At 41.9% G+C, this 22479-nt stretch overlaps 2 protein-coding genes across 3 annotated transcripts in view; both read right to left on the bottom strand.

Moving 5' to 3' along the window:
• utp18 (UTP18 small subunit processome component) overlaps positions 1–2521 on the bottom strand; it is a 35344-nt gene extending 32823 nt beyond the window's left edge. The window contains exon 1 of the mRNA XM_034190772.1: positions 2483–2521. Within this exon, the coding sequence (XP_034046663.1) occupies positions 2483–2506 (24 nt within the window). The 5' untranslated portion in view covers positions 2507–2521. The remainder of the gene's footprint in view (positions 1–2482) is intronic.
• Positions 2522–6811: 4290 nt separating this feature from the next.
• The window catches only part of LOC117527824 (WAS/WASL-interacting protein family member 2-like), a 32835-nt gene continuing 17167 nt past the window's right edge, over positions 6812–22479 (bottom strand). For both annotated transcript variants that reach the window (XM_034190328.1, XM_034190329.1), the window contains exons 4-8: positions 16138–16254; positions 15366–16031; positions 13052–13264; positions 7671–7772; positions 6812–7431 (exon numbers count right to left, since the gene is read on the bottom strand). In XM_034190328.1, coding sequence (XP_034046219.1) covers positions 7391–7431; positions 7671–7772; positions 13052–13264; positions 15366–16031; positions 16138–16254 — 1139 coding nt within the window. In that variant the 3' untranslated portion in view covers positions 6812–7390. The remainder of the gene's footprint in view (positions 7432–7670; positions 7773–13051; positions 13265–15365; positions 16032–16137; positions 16255–22479) is intronic.

The raw sequence follows: 22479 nt of genomic DNA, 5'->3' as shown, positions 1-22479 counted from the left end.
AAAACAGCCTGCTGCACATACACAGACATCTGTGGACTCTCAAAATAAAATAAAAATTGTAGTTTTATTGAAAGCTCCACTGAAAGGAACACAAAGCATAAAATGAAAAAAACAAAAAACAAAAAACATGCCACTCACTCAGTTGTAAAGATTTTCAATTAAAAAGTCTACAACATCAAAGAAGCCCCCCACACACGCATTGTGATCGACAGCCAGCCAAGGAAAGGCTCCGCTAGTCCTCACTTGGATCGACAGTCAGAGATCATTTTCAAGTTCCACTAGTCTTCACGCACGGATAGCCAGCCAGAGAATAATGTCCAGTTTCAATCACAGTTCTGCCTTCAGCTCAAATTCTATCATGATTGTGGCACATTAGATAGAGAGTCCATTATCTCCTGAAAATAGCGTATTGTGAGTTTTTCCAATATAAGACATACATTTGCGTGTCCAGGCAGTCTGTAAAAACAGCGTGGTGGAGACAGTCCATGTACACTGCGGCAGTAAACCAGCATCCTGCAACACAAACAGCAGCATCATGACACTTTAGGTTCCAAAATCCAACAGACTCTGAAAACATTATAATCCACTGGCTGAGGAGGTCCTCGTGGATATAAGATGTCCCCAAAATTTTTCTTCATATCTTTAAACTAGACCATTAGACATCAAAAACGACTGGTTAGACTTTTGCTACCGCTGCAGCAAGCGAGAAAATTACGTAATCAGCCACGCCCACTTTCGGCTTCTGTAGCTGTATTATTCATGGGTAGGGGAAACATAAATTGGAATATCTTGAGATTTACAAATCACATAACCAAATGTCCCTCAAAATGTTTGTATTTGAGTCCTCTTATAATTGTGCATGTTTATTATGCAAACATATATGCAAATTAGGTCACCTGGGGTCAAAAGGTCACAAGAAACTGGCACAATCTAAGTACCGGTAGTAATACAAAGGGAAGTGTTGCTTTACTCTGTATACTTGAAGAAGTTACCTCCTAACTGTTTATGTTTGATTTTAGAAAAACCATGTTAAAAGCTTTTAGGCTCATTTGTGTTATATAACACAAGTAAGTCCCTTCGGCTGCTCCCTTGTTTGCACTCGGGGTCGCCACAGCAAATCCAAGGTGGATCTGCATGTTGATTTGGCACAGGTTTTACGCCGGATGCCCTTCCTGACAACTCCACATTACATGGAGAAATGTGGCAGGGGTAGGATTTGAAACCAGAACCTTCCGAACTGAAACCAAGCGCATTAACCACTTGGCCACCACCCCTGCTTGTGTTATATAACACAAAGTGAACAATAATCCAAACGTTAACACACCCAAGGTGTAATCCATATGGACTCAGTAAAATAGCTACGTGATTTTATGCTGGTTTCTTCTGCATATTTTTTAATTAATTCAAGAATGTAACTGTTGTGCTTGTTCATCTGTCAGTTTAACAAGAGATGAACAGATTTGTCAGTCTTACATCCGCTCATGAACATTAAGCCTTTAACCCTTTGCGCCTCTTTCCATGTTGCCAACAATCAAAAGCATACATGTAATGTTTCTTAGATTTCTCCTGATTGATGATCATGTTTCATGAATGACATTATGCTTGATATTGAGCAAGTATAGACAAGAACGCAGTAAAGCTCAGCAATGTACCCAAGCTTTTCAGTAAATTGTATCAGAGGGGTTTCGACATTGCTCAAGTTCATCAACCGGCTGGGTGCTTTGGCATTTGCAGAAGCCGAAAGTGGGCGTGGCTGATTACGTAATTTTCTTGCTTGCTGCCAGGGTAGCAAAAGTCTAACCAGCCGTTTTTGATATGTCTAATGGTCTAGTTTAAAGAAATGGAGAAAAATTTAGGGGACATTTTATGGCCATGGGATTCCCCTCAGCCAATGGACTATTAAGAGTTTCTGGGTGTATCATCTCCTCTGTAAATCCGAGCCAACACTTTCAAATAAAAGCTCCAAAGTTTCGTTATTGGACATAACAGCATTTGTTTCTCTTTGTCTGTCGCCCATCGGGATGTTTCTTTTTTCCTAATATGTGCATCACACACCAAGCATTGCTGAGCGAGACATTTTCCGGAAATGCACCTGTTAACTCGCTCAGGGAGAGCAATAAAAACACCAGAAACTAGTAATCATGAGCACATGTGCGGAGAGAAACGTACAATCATGAAAACTTTGATGCTGTGTTGCTACCTGGGACGTAAAAAAAAAAAAAAAAAAGGCACGACGTGTCCTTTAAAAGTTCTTATTTCATGCGTCAAACAGATGTTCAGTCTGTTTATTCCAATGACCAACACCCACTGAAGAACTGAAATATAATGAACAACTTCTTCAAAAATTTGTTCAGAGCTGCTACTTTCCAGTATTTGATGACTTCAAGAGAATCTTCTCCATCCATTGTACGACATTTGAATCAGATCAATAACACAGAGATGTGTGGTGTTGAGTTTCTGCCAGCGACAGGCTTCAGTTCACTTCTTCCTCCAGAAGTAGGTTCATGGGCAAGATTATGAACTGGTGTACTCAGTAATTAATAATGATTTTAAAAGTAGCGAAGTAGATTACTTAAATTTCTACTTAGGTACAAGTAAAATTACAGACTGAAAAATACACTCACGAAAGTACAAGTATTTGAAAAAAACTACTTAATTATTACAGTAACGAGTAGTTGTAACTAGTTTCTTCCATCCCTTGTTTTCTCTAATGACATGCACACAGTCAGAGCTGTGCTTATATTTACATACATTTCTAAATCAAAGTACAAATTGATAAATTTCACATTTTGCATTGAAATGTTTGTACGTATGGTTTAAGCACAAATCTGTGATACAAATGGTTGCTAAATGACACCCAGATCAGTTCCATACTGGACCGAAAACCATGACATTTACATACAGGACATTCCCATTCCTAAAACCATTAAGGTCTAACCACAACCCATCAAAAGCATTAAGATCTACTGATGACATCACAAAGTGCCATCTGTAAAATAGGTGATTCCTCTGAACTGTCACAGAGCAAACGACTTCCTGCCAAAACCTTCTCAAGCAGAGAGCAGATCGTGCTTGCCAAGGACCCCGTCACAATACAGCACAAATGATGCCATAGAAATAAGCTGAATGGGGAAAAACAGCCAGAATTCATATGGGACAGACATTCGTACAGCCGTGTATAATGATTGCGTGCCACAGATTTGGCACATTACAATATTTCCTTTTTGTGCCCTGAACAGGAAGCATGGGGGGGGGGGGGGGGGGGGGGGGTCGTCAGACTCATCGGGGGCACGATTGGGACATGTCAGCAGGATTTAGCGTGCCTGATCAATTTCGAGGTCCCCTCAAACATGATCAAAATGCTCCAAGTGCAGTCAGATTGCATACAACTGCCCTTCAACTGCTGTTCGAATTTTTCCCAGTTTGAATGCAGCTCCAATTTGCACAGGTGTCGTTCTAATGTCCATTCGTACGGCATTCACGCTCATTTGTGCTCTAGTATAACAGGGGGGACGCTCGAGACATTCGGCCAGGTATTGACGTGCTCGAAAAATTCATACAGCCCATAGAACGCAGTCTGAATGCATTGAATTGTGTATAAATTGCTGTACGAATATTACCACTGCAGTCAGATTGTGATACAACTGTAACTCGACTGCTGTTTGAACATTTTCCAACACGAGCGCAACAAGAATGTAGAGTGCATGTGCTCTGGCTGCACGAATGTGCCGACTGCTGTAGGAGGTGTTCAAGTGTAGCTTGAATTTGCACAGCTGTCGTTTGAATCCTCATTTGTGCTACGGTTAACGTGCCACCTACTGATCTACTTATCCTTCACATTACACAGAATCTCACAGAGATTGTCAGCTGACACCATGACGCAGAGCACAACACTTAGTGCTAATGTCTCAGGACCCATCAAAAGCATTACGACCCAACCAGAACCCGTCAAAATAAGCTCCAACCACAACCCATCAAAAGCATCAAGACCCACCCAGAACCCGTCAAAAGCATTATGACCCAACCAGAACCTGTCAAAATAATCTCCAACCAGAACCCGTCAAAAGCATTAAGCTCCAACCAGAACCCATTAAAAGCATTATGACCCAACCAGAACCCATTAAAAGCATTATGACCCAACCAGAACACGTCAAAATAAGCTCCAACCAGAACCTATCAAAAGCATTATGACCCAACCAGAACCCATCAAAAGCATTATGACCCAACCAGAACACGTCAAAATATGCTCCAATCAGAACACGTCAAAATAAGCTCCAATCAGAACCCATCAAAAGCATTAAGCTCCAATCAGAACATGTCAAAATAAACGCCAATCAGAACCCATCAAAAGCATCAAGACCCAACCAGAACATGTCAAAATAAGCTCCAATCAGAACCCATCAAAAGCATAAGGACCACTCAGAGTCCACCAGAACCGATCAAAACCATTAGGCCCAATCATAACCATTAAAAACATTAAGAAGCAACCAGAGTCCATCAAAACCATTATAAATCAACTAGAAACCTTCAAAAGCATTAGGAACCAATCAGAACCCTTATAAACAATTCAGAATTAGTACCTTGACAGATTTCTCACAAATTCTAATTTTATAGTGAATTCAGATAAACCAGATTCAAGATTTTTTTATTCCACTTTAATGTTGCAAGACAGTGTGTTAACATGTTCACGTTTTCACAAAATAAACGTAAAAAAGCATTTATAACGTTTAAAAAAAAGCATATATAACATATTAATGAACAGAAACACAATGTAGTGCAGATTTGGATCACAATCTGGATCCACAGGCTCAGAATTCACTTAACAAGAAGCTGAGCTTTGTGCTCTTCTGAACACGACCAAACATCTCAAACATCTTTCAAAAAGAGAAGAAAGCCGTTACTGCTCCTTTAACGCTGAACTGCTTTAAACCAGATGACCAGTTTCTGAACTCAAACAGGTTTAAACTAAGTACTAAAGCTGGATAAGTTTACAGGTTTTAATCAAAAATTGGGTCCAAAATTAAACTCTTTGGACAAAATATGCCCCCCCAATGATTAATCACACTGTTAATTTTCTGATTAATTATTGAGTTGATATTGGGGCCATCATCCTTAAACCCAAAACAAACCACCATCCAAAGATGAAGAAGGAAGGAAAGAAGTCAGGTAAAAGGAAAGAAGGAAGGAAGTCTGTCGGGTAAAAGCAAGTCTGGTCAAAGGAAAGACCAAACTGATTTGGGAACTCGAGTGCTGGCACCATGTTCTGGATGAAGGGAAGAAGCTCCTTTCCAAACACTTTAGGACTGACTATACTCCAACTTTTCCTAACACGGACTTGGTTCCAAGTCTGCTCCAGGTGTCCATCTAGGGGACCATAGTCAAAATCTTAATCAGTCCCCTATGGAACTTGAGAGGTGCTGCAAAAAGGAATGAACAAAACTACCCAAAGATAGGTGCATCAAGCTTGTGGCATCATATTCAAGAAGACTTGAGGCTGTAATTGCTGCCAAAGCTGCATGAACAAAGTATTGAGCAAAGGGTGGGAATACTTATGTACATGTGATTTCTTTGTTTTTTTTTTAATTTTTAATACATTTGCAAAAATAAAAAAATAAAACCTTTTTCATGTTGTCATTATGGGGTGTTGTGAGTAGAATTCTGAGGAAAGAATTAATTTACTCCATTTTGGAATAAGGCTACAAAACAAAATGTGGAAAAGTAAAACATTGTGAATACTTCCCGGATGCACTGTAAGTCACCTTATAAGTGACCTGCACAATCAGAGAATCCTGGAGGACAATAGAACACCAGGGTCTGGTACCAGATGCAGCAATTAACCTAGTTTAACAAACTGAACAACTGCAGACCACTGCTGGACTTGCTCACAGCCAGCACCCTGATGAACATCAGCATTTGACTAAGTAATATCAGATGGACTCTCCTACCAGTCACTAGATTATGGACTCTTACTAACTGTCCTTCAGCATTTAAAACTTGGATCGACAAAAGAACAGGACCAGCACTCGGCTCCGAAACGCATGGAAACGCAAGAATTCAATTCTTTAAGATCTGTCCTGGACTTCAGACAGCAGGGTGACAGCTTTACTTCCTGAAGAAGAAGCTGCCGGTGCTGCTCTGCTGCTCCATTCAGAATGTCATTGACGTACTGCAGTCAGTGCTCACTGCTCCAGGTCTCATTGTGTCTGTGATGAGGATTCTGAAGGACCATGTCAATCCAGAGACCTTTGACCTCCTGCTTTAAGACAGCCATCACAGAACCATCAAATCAGCCAGGCTCCAAAAAAAAAAAAAGGTCAAAGCTCCTCTTTTTTATGACACAATCACATCTGATCTTTGCAGCCAATTAACATTTAGTATCTTCTATTTTAAATTAGCATACTGTTAATTGCAATTATCTAGTTAACACACTTTCTGACACGGGACTGTTTCAAGTCTCAAACCAGTTCCAGATCCCAAACCAGTTCAACTCAAACTGAAGAAGCCACTTTGATTAAAGTGGAGAAAAGTGCACCAGCTTTAAATTCATTTTATACATATCTTATTATTCAGCCTTTAATCTATAGTTCACATCCTTCTGACTGTTACTTTTTAAATTCCAACTTTGTTGTAGTGTTCTTATTCACTGAAATGTACAACCATTTTCCAAAATGATTACGAGTTTGTTGTCATAATAAAACGACTTGTGAATTTTTGCTTTGAATATTTTTTTAAACTCAAAATGTAAATTTTGAATAAATTCAAAATGCATGAATGACATTTTTTCTTGTATCCAAAACAGTGAGTGTTTTTATTGGAAAATATTTAATAAATTTGACTCTCTCCCCAACTGTGATAAATTTAATTTCTTCAAACATTCCAATAAATTTGTTTTCGGATGTTGGCTTCAGGAAGAGGTTTTACTGAAGTTTTCCAGATGTTTCCAAATGATGCTGACTCTGCGGTCATGTGGCTAAAAGTTTCTGGTCAAAGTCTTCCAGCTCTTTAAGCCTTCACGGGTCAAAAGTCTCAGGGCTGCTTCAGATCATCTCCACAGTCAGTCCCCCCCCAAAAAAAATCAGCAGAAAACACCAGAGGCCTGCTCTGAACGTTCCAGCTCAGGATGGTCTGGATTCCTGGCCTCAGGTCGACATGCCCCTCCTCCTCTGTAGTCCTGGAAACCGGGGCTTTGGATGCTCCTGGATTGTCTCGCTCATTTGCCCATCATGATATCAGACCAATCCTGAGCCATGTGGGTGTGGCGACTGAGGAAATGGCGATGGGAGGCGTAGAGGATGGCGTGGCTGGAAACTGCGTGTGTCAAAAGTGTGTGTGTGATGTGTGTGTGCTCATGCGTGTTTCTCCATCATGATCCAGATGTGGAATTCAAGGTTCACCTTCCGACTGGTGGCAGAGGTGGCGCCCCCCTCATCACTGTGAGGACAACCCAACACCCCCCCGAAAAACAAAAATTAAATTAAATAATAAAACAGCGAGCAGCATCAGTGTGCATAAAGCTGTCTGAGTCGGCACCACCGTGAAGCTCTCATACAACATAAACAACGTGACATAAATGTGTTCTTTATTTTGTCTGTGCAGTTTGATGCCACTACTGGCACTGCTGAGTCAACTAAAGAAAGACGTGAGTGACCCCTTGTGGCAGATGTTGGTACCTCTGTTGGCCTTGCTGGGGTAGATCTTGGTGAAGTGTCTGTACTCATCCGGAGGCGGGAAGTCGTCCATAGGATGAAACGAATATTTGGACTCAAAATCATCTGCGGGAGGAGAACTCCAGACAATCAATCATCTTTTCTACTTCTTGAAATTTAAACAACATCTACCTAACAAACTTTCACCTTCAAAATGAAACATGAATACAGGAAAAGCTTGAGGGTCAGAGAAGATGATGCTACACTGAGGCCAATATGAAGCTTTCACTGTGGTTTCTTCTACATTCTTATAGTGAATCCAAAAGTTTAACTTTGTGTAATTCTGCTAAAAGACAAAGCAAAAATTCTGTTTTCAGCTGTTCTGCATCAATAAATGAGGTTTTGTGGAAATGCTGAAAAGGGGACCATCAGTTAGAACAAACTCAGCGTTTAGTCTGTTCAAATCCAGTTTAACTGGATGAGGAACTCATTTCACTGTTCTCTGTGAAGCATCTTAACATTAACATCCAGCTGTTAGTACAGGAAGGTTAAAGTCTGCTACCTGCTGTCCTTTCAGACCTGCATTTACACATTGCTACCCACTGACCGCGGCTGAACCGATCCCTGAACTTTGGTGCTGCGGAGGTCCTGGCGTAGCGAGCGCCTCTCACACTGTTGATGATCTTGCTCTGCCGTCATGTTTCTTTGAGCTGCAGACTCGCTCATCTAACTGCTCAAAAGAAGTTCTCCTGGAACAGTCCCTCAGTCAATCCTAAAGTTCAGTCCAGGAAACTCGAGGCTATAACCAGCCTTGGAATGCCTGGTAGTCCATGGGCCAAGCATGTTTTCGGTATCACTTAAGGGGACTAAACAACACATACAATCCAGCCTAAGTGTACCATGGTCTACCCAAAAATGTCAGATAGTCATCCCAGAGTGGTAGCGATAGCCAGATAGGAGTCAGTGAAGAATTACACAGAGGACAAAATTTAAAAATGCTCCAATCATTTGAAAATTATATAATGGCTGAGTGGATCTTTGACATTTGATTGGTGCTTTGTATGCCACATAACATGGATTATTTGTCCCATTTCTGTTGCATTGCATTTAGTGTGCAATTTGGCTCCATACGTTTTGTACTATTGCACGCTGCTAACCCCGCCCACACACACACTAGTGGGGTGGCGTTTAGTTAAACATGGTAGAGTCTGTTTTGCTGACGGACGACGATTTGAAGGAGCTAATTGACGTTACTATTAATTCTTCTAACACCCCCCCCCCTCCCCCTCCCCCCCCCCCCAAAAAAAATCACTAAGCTGTAAGCCATCTGGAGGCATGAAGAGCTGTTAGGATGACGTTAAGAAACTGTTTTTCCAAGTTGACTGGGAACAATTTTGGACTCCTATTTAAAGTTTGTATTAGACTGACGTCAAAGCATCATTGATGTACCCCAAAATCTAAGTCCCTTTTCCGTTGTTTCTAAATTAATAAAAGATCAAATGACATGGACCTATTTTAGCCATTATATAAAACAAATAATGAATGTTTTTACATTGTGTCAGTGGAACAAATATTTCATGAGTTGAAAGCTGGAATGTTCCATTCAGCAAGGCGAAGCCGAGTTGAATGGAACATTCCAGCTTTCACCAAATTAAATACTGTACCACTGAACTCATAAACATTCATTACTTGTATAACATACCACATTATTTGTCTGATCATAATGATTCCAAAACGGTATAATTTGGACCATCTATGACTGAATGTTATGGAGTTATGGGGTAAAAACAGCAAAAATGGTGACAAAGGTCAGTTTCAAAAATTTATTGGAAGGTACTGCTAACCGATAACTTTCAGTATTGGCTTCAGTACACTCAGCTACTAACAATTTTGAGTTTAAACACTGTCAGTGCTTCTGACAGAATCAAAGGCGATCACAAACTCAAACACAGTCAATGAGTCAGCACTTCTGTCTTTGTGCACCCTGCTCACTGCTGTAGGGAAGCGTCATTTACCTTGACAGCATACAGAGGTTCAGCCGTGACGCAGACGTCTTGAAAAGAAACGCAGGATTGGCTTATGGTTTATGTGTTAACGTTCAAATCTTCAGAATTAGTGCGTTATTTTAAAATTAACAGATATGTGGTATATTTTCACTTTGTACATATTAAGAATTGACATTAATGTGGTTATTCTATCTGAATTAATTTGATTTATAAATTAAAACCATAAGTCAAACCTGCTTCCTTTTTCAAGATGTCTGCCTCACGGCTGGACCACTGTATGCTGTCAAGGGTAATGACTTTTTTTTTGTGGCAGCCTGGTTGCCAGGCCCCTTCTGCTGGGGTAGAGTTGAGCTCAGCTCCTCTCAGCTGCCTCACTGCTGCAAAATGCATAACAGACAGGAGCCAACAGGGTTTATAAATGTTTTTCACCATTACTATGTAAAAAAACGTTAGCGGTATAAAAGTTATCGTAAGTAAATTTATCGGAAGCTAATTAGTCTGCTGACGGTTTCCGAAGTTAGCTGAAAAGCTAATCCGCTAACAAAAAAGTTAGTTTTGATAATTAGTGGATTAGCTTAACTGTGCCCACCACGGAACACAGTCAAAACTATTCCATTTATTATCCGTTTTAGTTCAATAAATAATTTGCGTCACTTTTACCAAACTTGGAGCAACCAACTTTTTTTGGGGGGGTGCACAAAAAACAAATACCCCTACAGGATTCTGTCACAGCAGCTCAGTGTCGCAGTGCCATGTGCTAAACCCCACAGCCAGCCGTTGAAGACAATGTCTCATACCTGCAGCCACGCCCACACTAACAATGCACATAGCTAATGAGTGAAGTAATCAGTAATCACTTAAAGCCTCGGTCCCACCGAATAATGAAGGCTGAAGAAGGAGCCACGCATGGGTGTGGGGTGATTATTTGAAGAATGACCCACGTTTTCATCTATCACGTATCCACTATGAAGGTGCCACTATGTGCCTCTCTGTACCCCGCATGTGCCGCATAACAGCCTCTAGTGATCCACGACCGACCGGTCATTACAGCCTCGAATGGCTCGCATCAGCCACACTAAGCCACGTAGTGCCATGACAGCGCCATGATAACGCCAAGTTGGCGCACGTTTAGGCATGAGTTTGGTCCAAACCTCCAGCCCTCCCACACCTGGTCCCTTTAAAGTGTGGGTTTTCAATTCACAGATTCACAGTAGCATTTAAACATGCCCCTTCTTTTTTTTTTATTTAAACGCAGTCCAAAAATAGACACTCCATCACAGTTCCGCAGTTGTGCGCTGTGCGCCAGGTTGCTGTCCACCTGTAATGCACCAGACCAGCTAGACCCGAACCACGGGTTCCTGGAGAGCTGCCTCTGTGCTCCTCGCTGGCTCTGCGGCTCTCTAACTTTTTTTTTTTTTTTGCGGCTTTTAACACACAAAACTTTATGTTTGTCCGTTTATTTCTGCAAAATCGCTCTTTTGCGCGCGCGCTGCTGTTGTCCTTTCATGGACAGCCGCCTCTCTGCTCTTTCTAGTGGCTTCCTTTCCATCTGTGGCTTGCTGGCTTTATTTTTTCCCTGGCTTTAAGCACAATCATTTTTACAACGTGAATCCACTTTAACTTTGTGCTCGTCCGTTTATTTCTGCAAAAGCACTCTTTTGCGCGCCGTGCCGTTCTGCATACAGAATGAGGTGGCCGTTTTATTATATACACCTGTGGATCATATATATATATATATATATATATATATATATATATATTTCTTCCGCAGCTTACAAGTCATCATGATACAACTTTTAACTTTGTGTTATGTCTTCAAAATCGGTCTTTTGCGCGCTCTCCACCTGTGTTGCTGCACAGCTCCTGCTCTTAGCTGCTCCACTGGAGTTATTATCTTCCATGGCTTTAAACACACATCCACTTTCACGCAGTCACCCAAATTTTAACTTTGTGTTCGTCCAATATTGACTGAAATATCACTCTTTTGTGAGCTGGCGTTCTGCCTAAATGCTCATTTGAAGCGTGATGATGAGTCACTGCCTCAGGGCGCACACACAGCAGAGCTCATGTGATCCATTAATTCCAGAAGTGATTAGAGGTATTTTCGGCATCCAAGGTTTGACAGAAAATGATTAATCCACTACAAAATAATTATTTTATATAGAGTCCAGCGCACAGAGCAGGTGGATTTGTGTGCGCAAGAGACCCGCTCCAAAAATAGCCTCTCAAGTCCTGCCTCAGTGCGCACACACAGCGGAGCTCATGTGATCCAGTAACAAGATATTAAATTAACATACTTTTACATACAACAGACATCAACATACATACTTTTACAGCAAGGAACTGTTTTATCAAGCTATAAAAAACATTAAAAATAATTACCTTAAGCTGCTCAAAATACATCCCACACGGAGCAGGAAAGAGAGGGAAAAAAAAAAGCGTCCGGATGAAACAGTCCTCTGTGATGCCAGAAGTGATTAGAAGTGTTTCAACATCCAAGGTTTGGCAGAAAATGATTAATCCACTACAAAATATAGTCCAGCACACAGAGCAGGTGCAATTGTGTGCGCAAGAGGAGGAGCCGCTCCAAAAATCGCCTCTCGGGTCCTGTGAAGGTGCCAGGCGCACGGATAATGGACTTTTTGCAGACTCGTAAGCACCACGCAAATGCCTCTAAGCCGTCGCAGTAACTCGAACACAAACTGCGCCACGCTGTTGTTGCTAAATTCTGAACATCTTGAAATTAGCACCACGCTCAGAGGAGCCTCGTTAACTTAAGATAATGCCTCTAAGAGCCACTCTGACCCACTATACTGCCATGATAGCTCACGAAAAAAAAAAAAACGGTGCGTGGCTCCTTCTTCACTCGGTGGGACCGAGGCTAGTACTTTATTTCAACATGTGCACATTTTGGAGACATGGTTCACCGTGTGGCCACAGTCTGTTTATTAGAAAACCTTTAAAACTGGATTATACCGAATAAACTTCTACAAATTTACTGCTGCTTTACGGGCTTGTTTTGAGATCAGAAGTTTTCTGGTTCAAGACCACCGTTCTCCATGTAATGGGGAGTTGCGGTGTAAAACGTCTGCCAAATCAATCCATATCAGTTCTGCTGTGGTGACCCCAAGTGAAAAAGGGAAAAGTTGAAGGAGCTTAGTTTTGATACTCGACACCTCAGAGTCTCTATGATAACGGAATTACAATGGCAGCATGTCTCACCATATAGTAGTGTCCCATGAAAAACTAGTAATTCCGCGACAGTAGAATTGGCCTCCTCAGGTGATATTCTAATATGTCCCATTAACGCCGACTCAAGTTATTCAATGTGTTTGTACGCTTACATCTCCGACCTGACATGACAAAATGGACCGAATAGTATGACAAGACAAAACTCACCAACAAATGAACGAGGGATGGAGGAGTGTCCATTGCGTAGAGGAGGGGGAGGTGGGGGAGGCCCACCGGGGGATCGCGAAGGTGGGGGAGGGGGTTTCCCTCGAGCAGGGGGGTCAGAGGACAAGGAGGGGCTACCGTGTGTCCTGTAAGGAGGTGGAGGTGGAGCTTCTCTGCTGATGGGCCGAGATGAGGCCTGGATCGGAACCGGAGGAGCTGCAGAAGAAAGAGGAGAAAGACGTGATTGCTGCAGGACAGGCAAAATACAGACGCCCACATACAATTAAGGACGCTTTTCCACTCAAAAGAAAGCGGAAACCTGAACCATACTGTACCAGATGCCAGGTCTGCAGCGTACGATATTAAGGAAAGTTACGCAGTTTCATAAGATCTTTGTGCGTCACGCTCATACCTCAGCAATATATTCCTGAATAGCTCCTCGCTAAAGGACGCCGCCCTCTGACGTCACACTATAGACGTGCTGTTCATCACTTTAGTTATTTTAGTGTTTAAAAACAACTGCATCAAAAAGAAAATGCTTCTATTTGAAAATAATAAAAGCACATTAAAAAAAATAGAGGTTAGACTATATACGAGGTCTGTTAGAAAAGTATCGGACCTTTTTATTTTTTGGAAAAACCTGATGGATTTGAATCACGTGTGCTTGCATGAGCAAACCTTGAACCTTCGTGTGCATGCGTGAACTTTTTCACGCCTGTCGATTGCATAATTTTCTGATAAGCAGCCTTTGTGTGAGGACGTGTGTAAGTGCGCTCGGCGGATTTTCATTGCAAGGAAAAAGACAGAACGACTGGAGCAGCGCCGCATCAAATTTAGCCAGAAACTGGGCGACAGCCAGGTGGAAGCCATTCGGATGATTCAGACGGCTTTTGGTGACTTTTCAGTCGTGTGACTATCCGAGAAATTGTGGAAGAGGTGGGCATGTCACAGCATGTCCTGTGAGACTTCAACACGGAGGCGCTTTTGCGCCGCCGTAAGCTTCCGCAATTACTCGGACAGTCACACGATGGTCCCGCATCACCACAGCGTTCACTTTGGAAATGATCTGGTCATTTCAGCATGTTGATGGTCGACCGGAGCGTGGCTTGCTCTCCACCGTTGTGAGCACGTCTTTAAACCGGTTGTACCGCTCCTTAATCTGTGTGATGCCCATAGCATCGTCACCGAAAGCCGTCTGAATCATCCGAATGGTTTCCACCTGGCTGTCGAGCGCACAACACATGTCCCACACAAAGGCTGCTTACCAGGAAATGACGCAATCGACAGGCATGAAAAAGTTCACGCATGCGCACGAAGGTTCAAGGTTTGCTCATGCAAGCACACGTGATTCAAATCCATCAGGTTTTTCCAAAAAAATAAAAAGGTCCGATACTTTTCTAACAGACCTCGTACAGCTGTAATGAAAGAAACAGTGCAGATTAGCTGACCTCAGCTCTTCAGACCACTCAGGATCAGGTACCAGACCAGACCAGAGGAAACGGAGTGCTTTCCACAACTCTTCCCTCTCTCTAGAACTCTCTTCCTAAACCAAATCAGAACCAAGTGCTGGTTCTAAGGAGACAGAGTGTTTCCTACAGCTGGTCCGTCTCTCTGGAACACAGACTGCACCGATCTGTCCGTGTCAATCCCTTCTTCACTCTCACTTTTGCAGAGCTACTTTTACTGTGTGATTAATAAAGATTTGAGTTTTATTTACACTATTTTATGACTTTTTGCAATTTAATTCATGCATATGTGCACCTTGAAAAGTGCTTTATGTATTTTTAATTCCTGAAGATGGCAGCCACGCTGTATCATTACGTCTCAGTGTGCATCAGAAACTACTTGGTGCAGATGATATTTTTTGAAATAATGAAAGCTGTGACTGGGCAGAGCTTTCTTTGGTTAGCATGGTTGCCTCACAATAAGAAGATCGTGCTTTCAATTCACACCTGGGGCCTCTCTGTATGGAGTTTGCATGTTCTCCTCGTTTGTGTGGGTTCTCTCCGGGTGCTTCGGCTTCCTCCCACATCCTGCAGGTTAGGTGAATCAGAAACTTTAAATTGACCGTAGGTGTGCATGCAGGTGTAAATGAGTTTGTCTGTCTATATGTTTCTCTGCAACAGAGTGGCATCCTGTCCAGGGTGTACCCCGCCTCACGCCCTACGACTGCTGGGATAGGCTCCAGCTCCCCCGTGACCCTTAATTGGAGTAAACAGGTGTAAAAAATGGATGGATGGATGTTCCCGTTTCAGACTCATGAGCATGAAGGCAGCATTCATTTTTCTACACTCAGAATTAAACCTGCTTTTCCTACCTGCTCCTCTTCCCAGCGGCTCTCTAACCAGCGGCATCCCTGTGTTGCCTCCCTGCTGTGATGGAACTGGTGAGGCAGGAGGGGGAGGAGGTGCTGGGCCTCTTGTGGGGGTGTGGCCTCCTGGTGAGGGGGCCGCCCTCTTGTGGCTAAGGGAATTATGACGCTGTGGAAGCTCAGGTGCAACCTCACCACAGGACTGATCATTAAAGATGCGGTAAGGAGGAGGGGGAGGGGCCAGGGAAGCAGAAGTAGTAGTAGACGAAGAGGAGGTAGGGTTTCCTCCAGAGGTCAGAGGTCTTCTGTTGTTGCCAGGTGATGGGGGAGGTTTGGCAGGAAGGGGCGGTGTGTTGTTCGGGGTTGGAGGGAGAGGTTTCTCTCTGTTGTAGGATAAAGGTGGGGAGGGGGCATTGCCACGGCGACACAGAGAAGGAGGGGGTGGAGGGGCAGAAGAGGAGTGCTTCATGCTGGCGGAGGGGGAGGAGGCTGCAGAGGAGGGCGAGGAGGTGGAGGTGGATGAGGTGAGGTTGGGGAGCGAGGGTCTCTGGGACCGAGCTGTGTCTGTTGGCGATGAGGCCTGGGAGCAGGGACCATCTGCTTCATCATGGCGATGGCTGGGAGGGCGCGGTGCAGAACCACGGGTAGATGGCGAGCGCCCGGTAGGTCCATCTGGAATAAACACATAATTTGAGAAAAATAAAACCCAAAAAAAAAATAAAATAAAAAATCCTCAAATGCTGGGGTGCAAAAGTAAATAAATAATCTAGGTTCTGACCTCCAACTGGACGCAATTTGGGAATTCCGCTCTGAAACAGCCCTCCAATTGGTGGAGCAGCCCCTGATGGGCTTCCCGCTCCACTGCCATTGGTCCCTGCTCCGCCTCCTTTTGGCTCTGGCAACCAGAATCATTTGACAGGTGAGCGACAGAGCTACAGTGGTGTTTGCATGGCATTACTCGGATTATGTTGTGCGAGTTACGCAACATGCTGGTGTGTTCGAGTGAATCAAATTCTGACTTTCCAATTATGAAGTAGGAGGAGATGGACTCGGTGATGAGTGGGTGAAAACTTTATGATCTCACACACTTCAACATGGATGACAACACATGTGACAAACATGTTAATTTAGAATGAACAACAACACAGAGTTTACAACAGAATACAAAGAAATTACTTAAACAGGTGGCTGCATTTATCAAAAGGGCACGACATTTTGGCAAACCCTTATTCTTACATCAATTTGGTACAGGACACATAAATAAACCATCTTCTTTGGGTGGGTGAAATTTTTTTTTCCATCCTTGATTCTCAACTACAAAAAGATGCTAGTTTTGCATTTTAGAAATAAACTTTTTTTGTTTGTTTGATTTTTTTTTCTACCATTAATGAACGTTACAACTTTCTGTTGATGTGTTGCATCTCTCTGGACATGATCCAACATGCAGGTGCCTCAGTGTTGAGGACCCCAGCGGCTAGAGAACACCAAGGACACACCTACATCCCACCCCTCCAAAGACACACCCACGTCCACCTGGCTGCAGCAGACAGATGGTTACCTTGGAGAGGTTGGGATGGACTGGTTGTCTGTCTGGGTGGTTGCCATCCAGGACACAAGGAAGTTGTTTAGTGTGGTGGATGCAGAAATGTGCAGCACCAGTGCATGCTCCCAGAACAGACACCCGGTTTTTACTTTGTCCAAATTAGCTGACACCACACGTTCTAACCAAGTTTAAGAAAGGCATGTTATATTTCACCATTTTTAAACCTCTGAATCCCACCAACCCACCAGTGGATTTGAAAGGCACACCATCGCAGAAAGTGCAAAAAGAGAAATAATCATCAGGTATTCAAATTCTCAAAGCTCCCTGAACTAACCAGTGCACTGAACGCTTCCGCCAGGAAAAATTAAAATAGGAATATTTAAATCAAAAATCTATTCTACATGAGTCATTTAAACATTTGTTAAAAATAAAGATTTTGCTGGATCCAGATCCTGTTAAAAAATAAAAATTCTGTGTAAGTCAGAGTCATGACTAACTTGACTGAGATTAAGTCACATTACCAAAATTATGAACATGAGCATAAGGAAGGAAGGAAGGTTTGCAGATTTGTGGCTAGAGAAAAAGGAAATACTATGAGTTTAGAACATAAATCCCCCACACATCCCACTACCACTCCCAACACCCCCACCACCCCTTTACCTGCCCAATACTGGTCACACTTGTGGGCACTTGGCAAAATAGTACACTGAGATTCCATCTTTTTTTTTTAAATAAATGATCAAAGAAGATGAACTTAAGATTTTCTACTCTACCTTCCTCTTGCCATGATTGTTCTGCAGGACTTGCAGGTGCAGAGAAAAACACCACCACAATAAGTGTAACAGAAATTGTTTGGGGTTGAGAGGGTTTAACAGCACAAAATCATCAGTACAAAACCTTAACTGGACCTTAAAGAGCAAGAACAAGGGTCATTTAATGGAAATGAGTGACCAAAGGTTTGGTTGCCATTTCTACTCATGCGTTGTGAAAATGCCACTTTTGTACATGTACCCACCAGTGGGAGAGGTCACAGGGCAAGGTCCTTAACCATTTTAGCAAATAAATCTTAGCTGCACTCAAAAAGATAGCAAACAAATGAGCAAATGGACTTAAAATGTTGGATTTATAAGAAAAACTAAATAGGATATGGGACACAAAAATGGTTTACAAATCCTTTCGTGTAGGACTTTCACAAAATCAGATGTTATTCAACCCATTCCAATCCTGAAACATGTTTTCAAGGAAGAAGGGAAATTAACGCTATCTAAGCCTAGAAATCAAATCACTGCATTGTTTTACTGCAAAGAGGTCAAACCCAGAACACATCTCAGACTCAAGGTCGAATGATCAATAATAAGCAAAATATTGCATGATATGAAACAATTCATTTGGCTAAAAATAAATGAGGTTTGGCCTTACCAAATTTATAATTTTATTATTGCGCAGCTCAACTAGCAGCAATTGTGACTTGGATAAGTGGAAATGAGGAGGCAAAATGGACTCAAATACAACAGGGTGAAGCTAAAAGTGTACAGTTATCCACCCAACCCTTTATGGACATAAAACATGTCAACAAAATGAAGATTGGAAATGAATGGATAAAACATACTATAAAGCTTTGGGCAGGAGTTTAAAAAAATGTTAAAGGATACCTGATTGATTTCTTGAGCTATGCCCATAGTGGGCAATGTCGATTTCCCACCTTCAATATGGGAAATCTACATTGCATGGTTTTAAGAGAAAAGGCCTCATTATCTTTCAAGTGTTTGAAGAAGCACACTTAAAGTCCTTCACACAACTTTGAGAACAATTTGACCTCCCTTCAAATGATTTTTATACAGTAGTGTTCAGAATAATAGTAGTGCTATTGACTAAAAAGATTAATCCAGGTTTTGAGTATATTTCTTATTGTTACATGGGAAACAAGGTACCAGTAGATTCAGTAGATTCTCACAAATCCAACAAGACCAAGCATTCATGATATGAACACTCTTAAGGCTATGAAATTGGGCTATTAGTAAAAAAAAAAAAAAAAGTAGAAAAGGGGGTGCTCACAATAATAGTAGCATCTGCTGTTGACGCTACAAACTCAAAACTATGTTCAAACTGCTTTTTTAGCAATCCTGTGAATCACTTATAACCACAGTTTTTCATGATTTCTTAACATCTGTGAGGCATTAATTTTGTTGGTTTGGAACCAAGATTTTGCTCATTTACTAGTGTGCTTGGGGTCATTGTCTTGTTGAAACACCCATTTCAAGGGCATGTCCTCTTCAGCAGAAGGCAACATGACCTCTTCAAGTATTTTGACATATCCAAACTGATCCATGATACCTGGTATGCGATATATAGGCCCAACACCATAGTAGGAGAAACATGCCCATATCATGATGCTTGCACCACCATGCTTCACTGTCTTCACTGTGAACTGTGGCTTGAATTCAGAGTCTGGGGGTCGTCTCACAAACTGTCTGCGGCCCTTGGACCCAAAAACAACAATTTTACTCTCATCAGTCCACAAAATATTCCTCCATTTCTCTTTAGGCCAGTTGATGTGTTCTTTGGCAAATTGTAACCTCTTCTGCACGTCTTTTATTTAACAGAGGGACTTTGCGGGGGATTCTTCCAAATAAATTAGCTTCACACAGGCGTCTTCTAACTGTCACAGCACTTACAGGTAACTCCAGACTGTCTCTGATCATCCTGGAGCTGATCAATGGGTGAGCCTTTGCCATTCTGGTTATTCTTCTATCCATTTTGATGGTTGTTTTCCGTTTTCTTCCACGCTTCTGTTTTTTTTTTTTTTTTTTGTCCATTTTAAAGCATTGAAGATCATTGTAGATGATAATTTTTTGCACCTGCGTATAGGTTTTCCCCTCTCCAATCAACTTTTTAATCAAACTACGCTGTTCTTCTGAGCACTGTCTTGAACATCCCATTTTCCTCAGGCTTTCAAAGAGAAAAGCATGTTCAACAGGTGCTGGCTTCATCCTTACATAGGGGCCACCTGATTTACACCTGTTTGTTCCACAAAATTGATGAGCTCACTGACTGAATGCCACACTGCTATTATTGTGAAAACCCCCTTTTCTACTTTTTTTTTTTTTTTTTACTAATAGCTCAATTTCATAGCCTTAAGAGTGTGCATATCATGAATGCTTGGTCTTGTTGGATTTGTGAGAATCTACTGAATCTACTGGTACCTTGTGTCCCATGTAACAATAAGAAATATACTCAAAACCTGGATTAATCTTTTTAGTCACATAGCACTACTATTATTCCGAACACTACTGCAGATATTTGCACTACATTAGGCACTACATTACAAATCATAAAGGCAAAATCCCAAATGTCATTGAACAATATTTTATTACAATTTTAGAAAAACGTCTTCCAGTAAACAAACATATTTCCCATCTCTATAAAACACTTTCAACAGCTCTATTTCAGAATATGTACAATGTCAAGGAAAAATGGGAACTGAATACAATAATAGAAGACAAACTGTGGGGCAAACTCTGTAACAGCAGTCAAAAGGGAATCAATAATCAGCAGTGGAAAGAATTCGACTGGAAACTCATAATCCAATATTTTTATACCTCTTTGATTATTTCACATTTTGTAAAGGATACCCCAGTAGCTTTATGCTGGAGACAATGTGGCAAAATAGGGGCTCATACACATATATTCTGGGACTGTCCAGTCATTCCTGAGTACTGGGAAAAACATTAAAGAAGAGACTGAGAAAACTGTTAAAAGAGAAGTCCCTTAAAATATACAGTTTTATTTATTCTGTGTTACATCAGTTGATGTTTTCACTGCTGACCAAAGATATATTTCACATATTTTACTGTTGATTGCCAAGAAAATCATTACTGTTACAGTTGTATGCAAAGGTTTTGGCACCCCTGATGATTTGCATGATTTTCCTTTATAAATCATTGCTTGTTTGGATCAGCAATTTCAGTTAAATATATCATATAGCAGACAAACAGTGATATCTGAGAAGTGAAATGAAGTTTATATGATTTACAGAAAGTGTGCAATAATTCTTTAAACAAAATTAGGCAGGTACATAAATTTGGGCACCCCAACAGAAAAAAAAAAAACCACATCAACATTTAGTAGATCCTCCTTTTGCAGAAATAACAGCCTCTAAATGCTTGCTATAGCTTCCAATGAGAGTCTGGATTCTGGTTGAAGGTATTTTGGGCCATTCGTCTTTACAAAACATCTCAGGTTTGTTGGTGTCTGAGCATGGACAGGCCGCTTAAAATCATACCACAGATTTTCAATAATATTCAGGCCTGGGGACTGAGATGGCCATTCCAGAACATTGTACTTGTTCCTTTGCATGAATGCCTTAGATTTTGAGCAGTGTTTAGGGTTGTTGTCTTGTTGAAAGATCCAGCCCTGGCGCAACTTCAACTTTGTTACCAATTCATGAACACTGTTGTCAAGAATCTGCTGATACTGACTGGAATCCATGTGACCCTCAACTTTAACAAGATTCCCAGTACCTGCACTGGTCACACAGCATGATGGAACCACCTCAAAATTTTACTGTAGGTAGCAAGTGTTTTTATGCTGTGTTCTTTTTCAGCCACGGATACTGCCCCTTGTTATGTCCAAATAACTCAATTTTTCATCAGTCTACAGCACCTTATTCTAAAATGAAGCTGGCTTGTCCAAATGTGCTTTAGCATACCCCAAGCGACTGTTTGTGGCGTGTATGCAGAAAATGCTTCCTCTGCATTACAGCATTATACGAGGGTAGGCTGAAAAGTTCTAAGGTTCACTATGATACAGTTAATGCATTAACTGTATCATAGTGAGCCTTAGAACTTTTAAGCCTACCCTTGTACAGTGGTCCCTCGTTTATCGCGGGAGTTACGTTCTAAAAATAACCCGCGATAAACGAAATCTGCGAAGTAGTCAACGCTTTTTTTTTTTGCAATTATTACACGTTTTAAGGCTGTAAAACCCCTCACTACACACTTTATACACTTTTCTCAAACAGGCATTAACATTTTCTTACTTTTCTCTCCTGTGTAAACACTCTTTTTTCTTCTGTGCAAGAAGATTATAAACAGAGACACGCAGAACTCTCCCTTCGCTCACTGCCTCTGGAGGTACGGATGAGGGACCCGCAAAGAATCCAAGTCCTCTCTCGGTGGCCATGGAGCTCTGCGGCCAACATCCGCATCAAACAGGAAGTGTAGTCTCTGGACCTGTTGCCAGATTTGGCGCAGCTCCACACAGCAGACAGGAGGGAGGTGTGAGTGGCCCGCTGCTGCGTTTACCGAGCCCGCAGAAAGTGCATCGGAGGCAGTGAGAGCAATCGCGGTGATGCCGATCAGTGCCGCGACCGGCCCGCCTGATAAGGATGCAGAACACAATGCGCTGTTAAAAAAAAGCATGCAAAATTGCACAAAAGAAAAAAAAAATCCGCAAAACTGCAAGGCTGCGAAAGGTAAACCGCGTTATAGCGAGGGACCACTGTACAGCATCTCTTTGCGCAAAGTGCACTGTATAGTTGAAAGATGCACAGAGACACCATGTGCAACAAAATCATGT

This window comes from Thalassophryne amazonica, chromosome 16 (assembly GCF_902500255.1).
Source record: "Thalassophryne amazonica chromosome 16, fThaAma1.1, whole genome shotgun sequence".
NCBI classification, from domain to species: domain Eukaryota; kingdom Metazoa; phylum Chordata; class Actinopteri; order Batrachoidiformes; family Batrachoididae; genus Thalassophryne; species Thalassophryne amazonica.
Note: the sequence above shows the minus strand (reverse complement) of the source record. Positions and strands in the feature narration are given on the sequence as shown.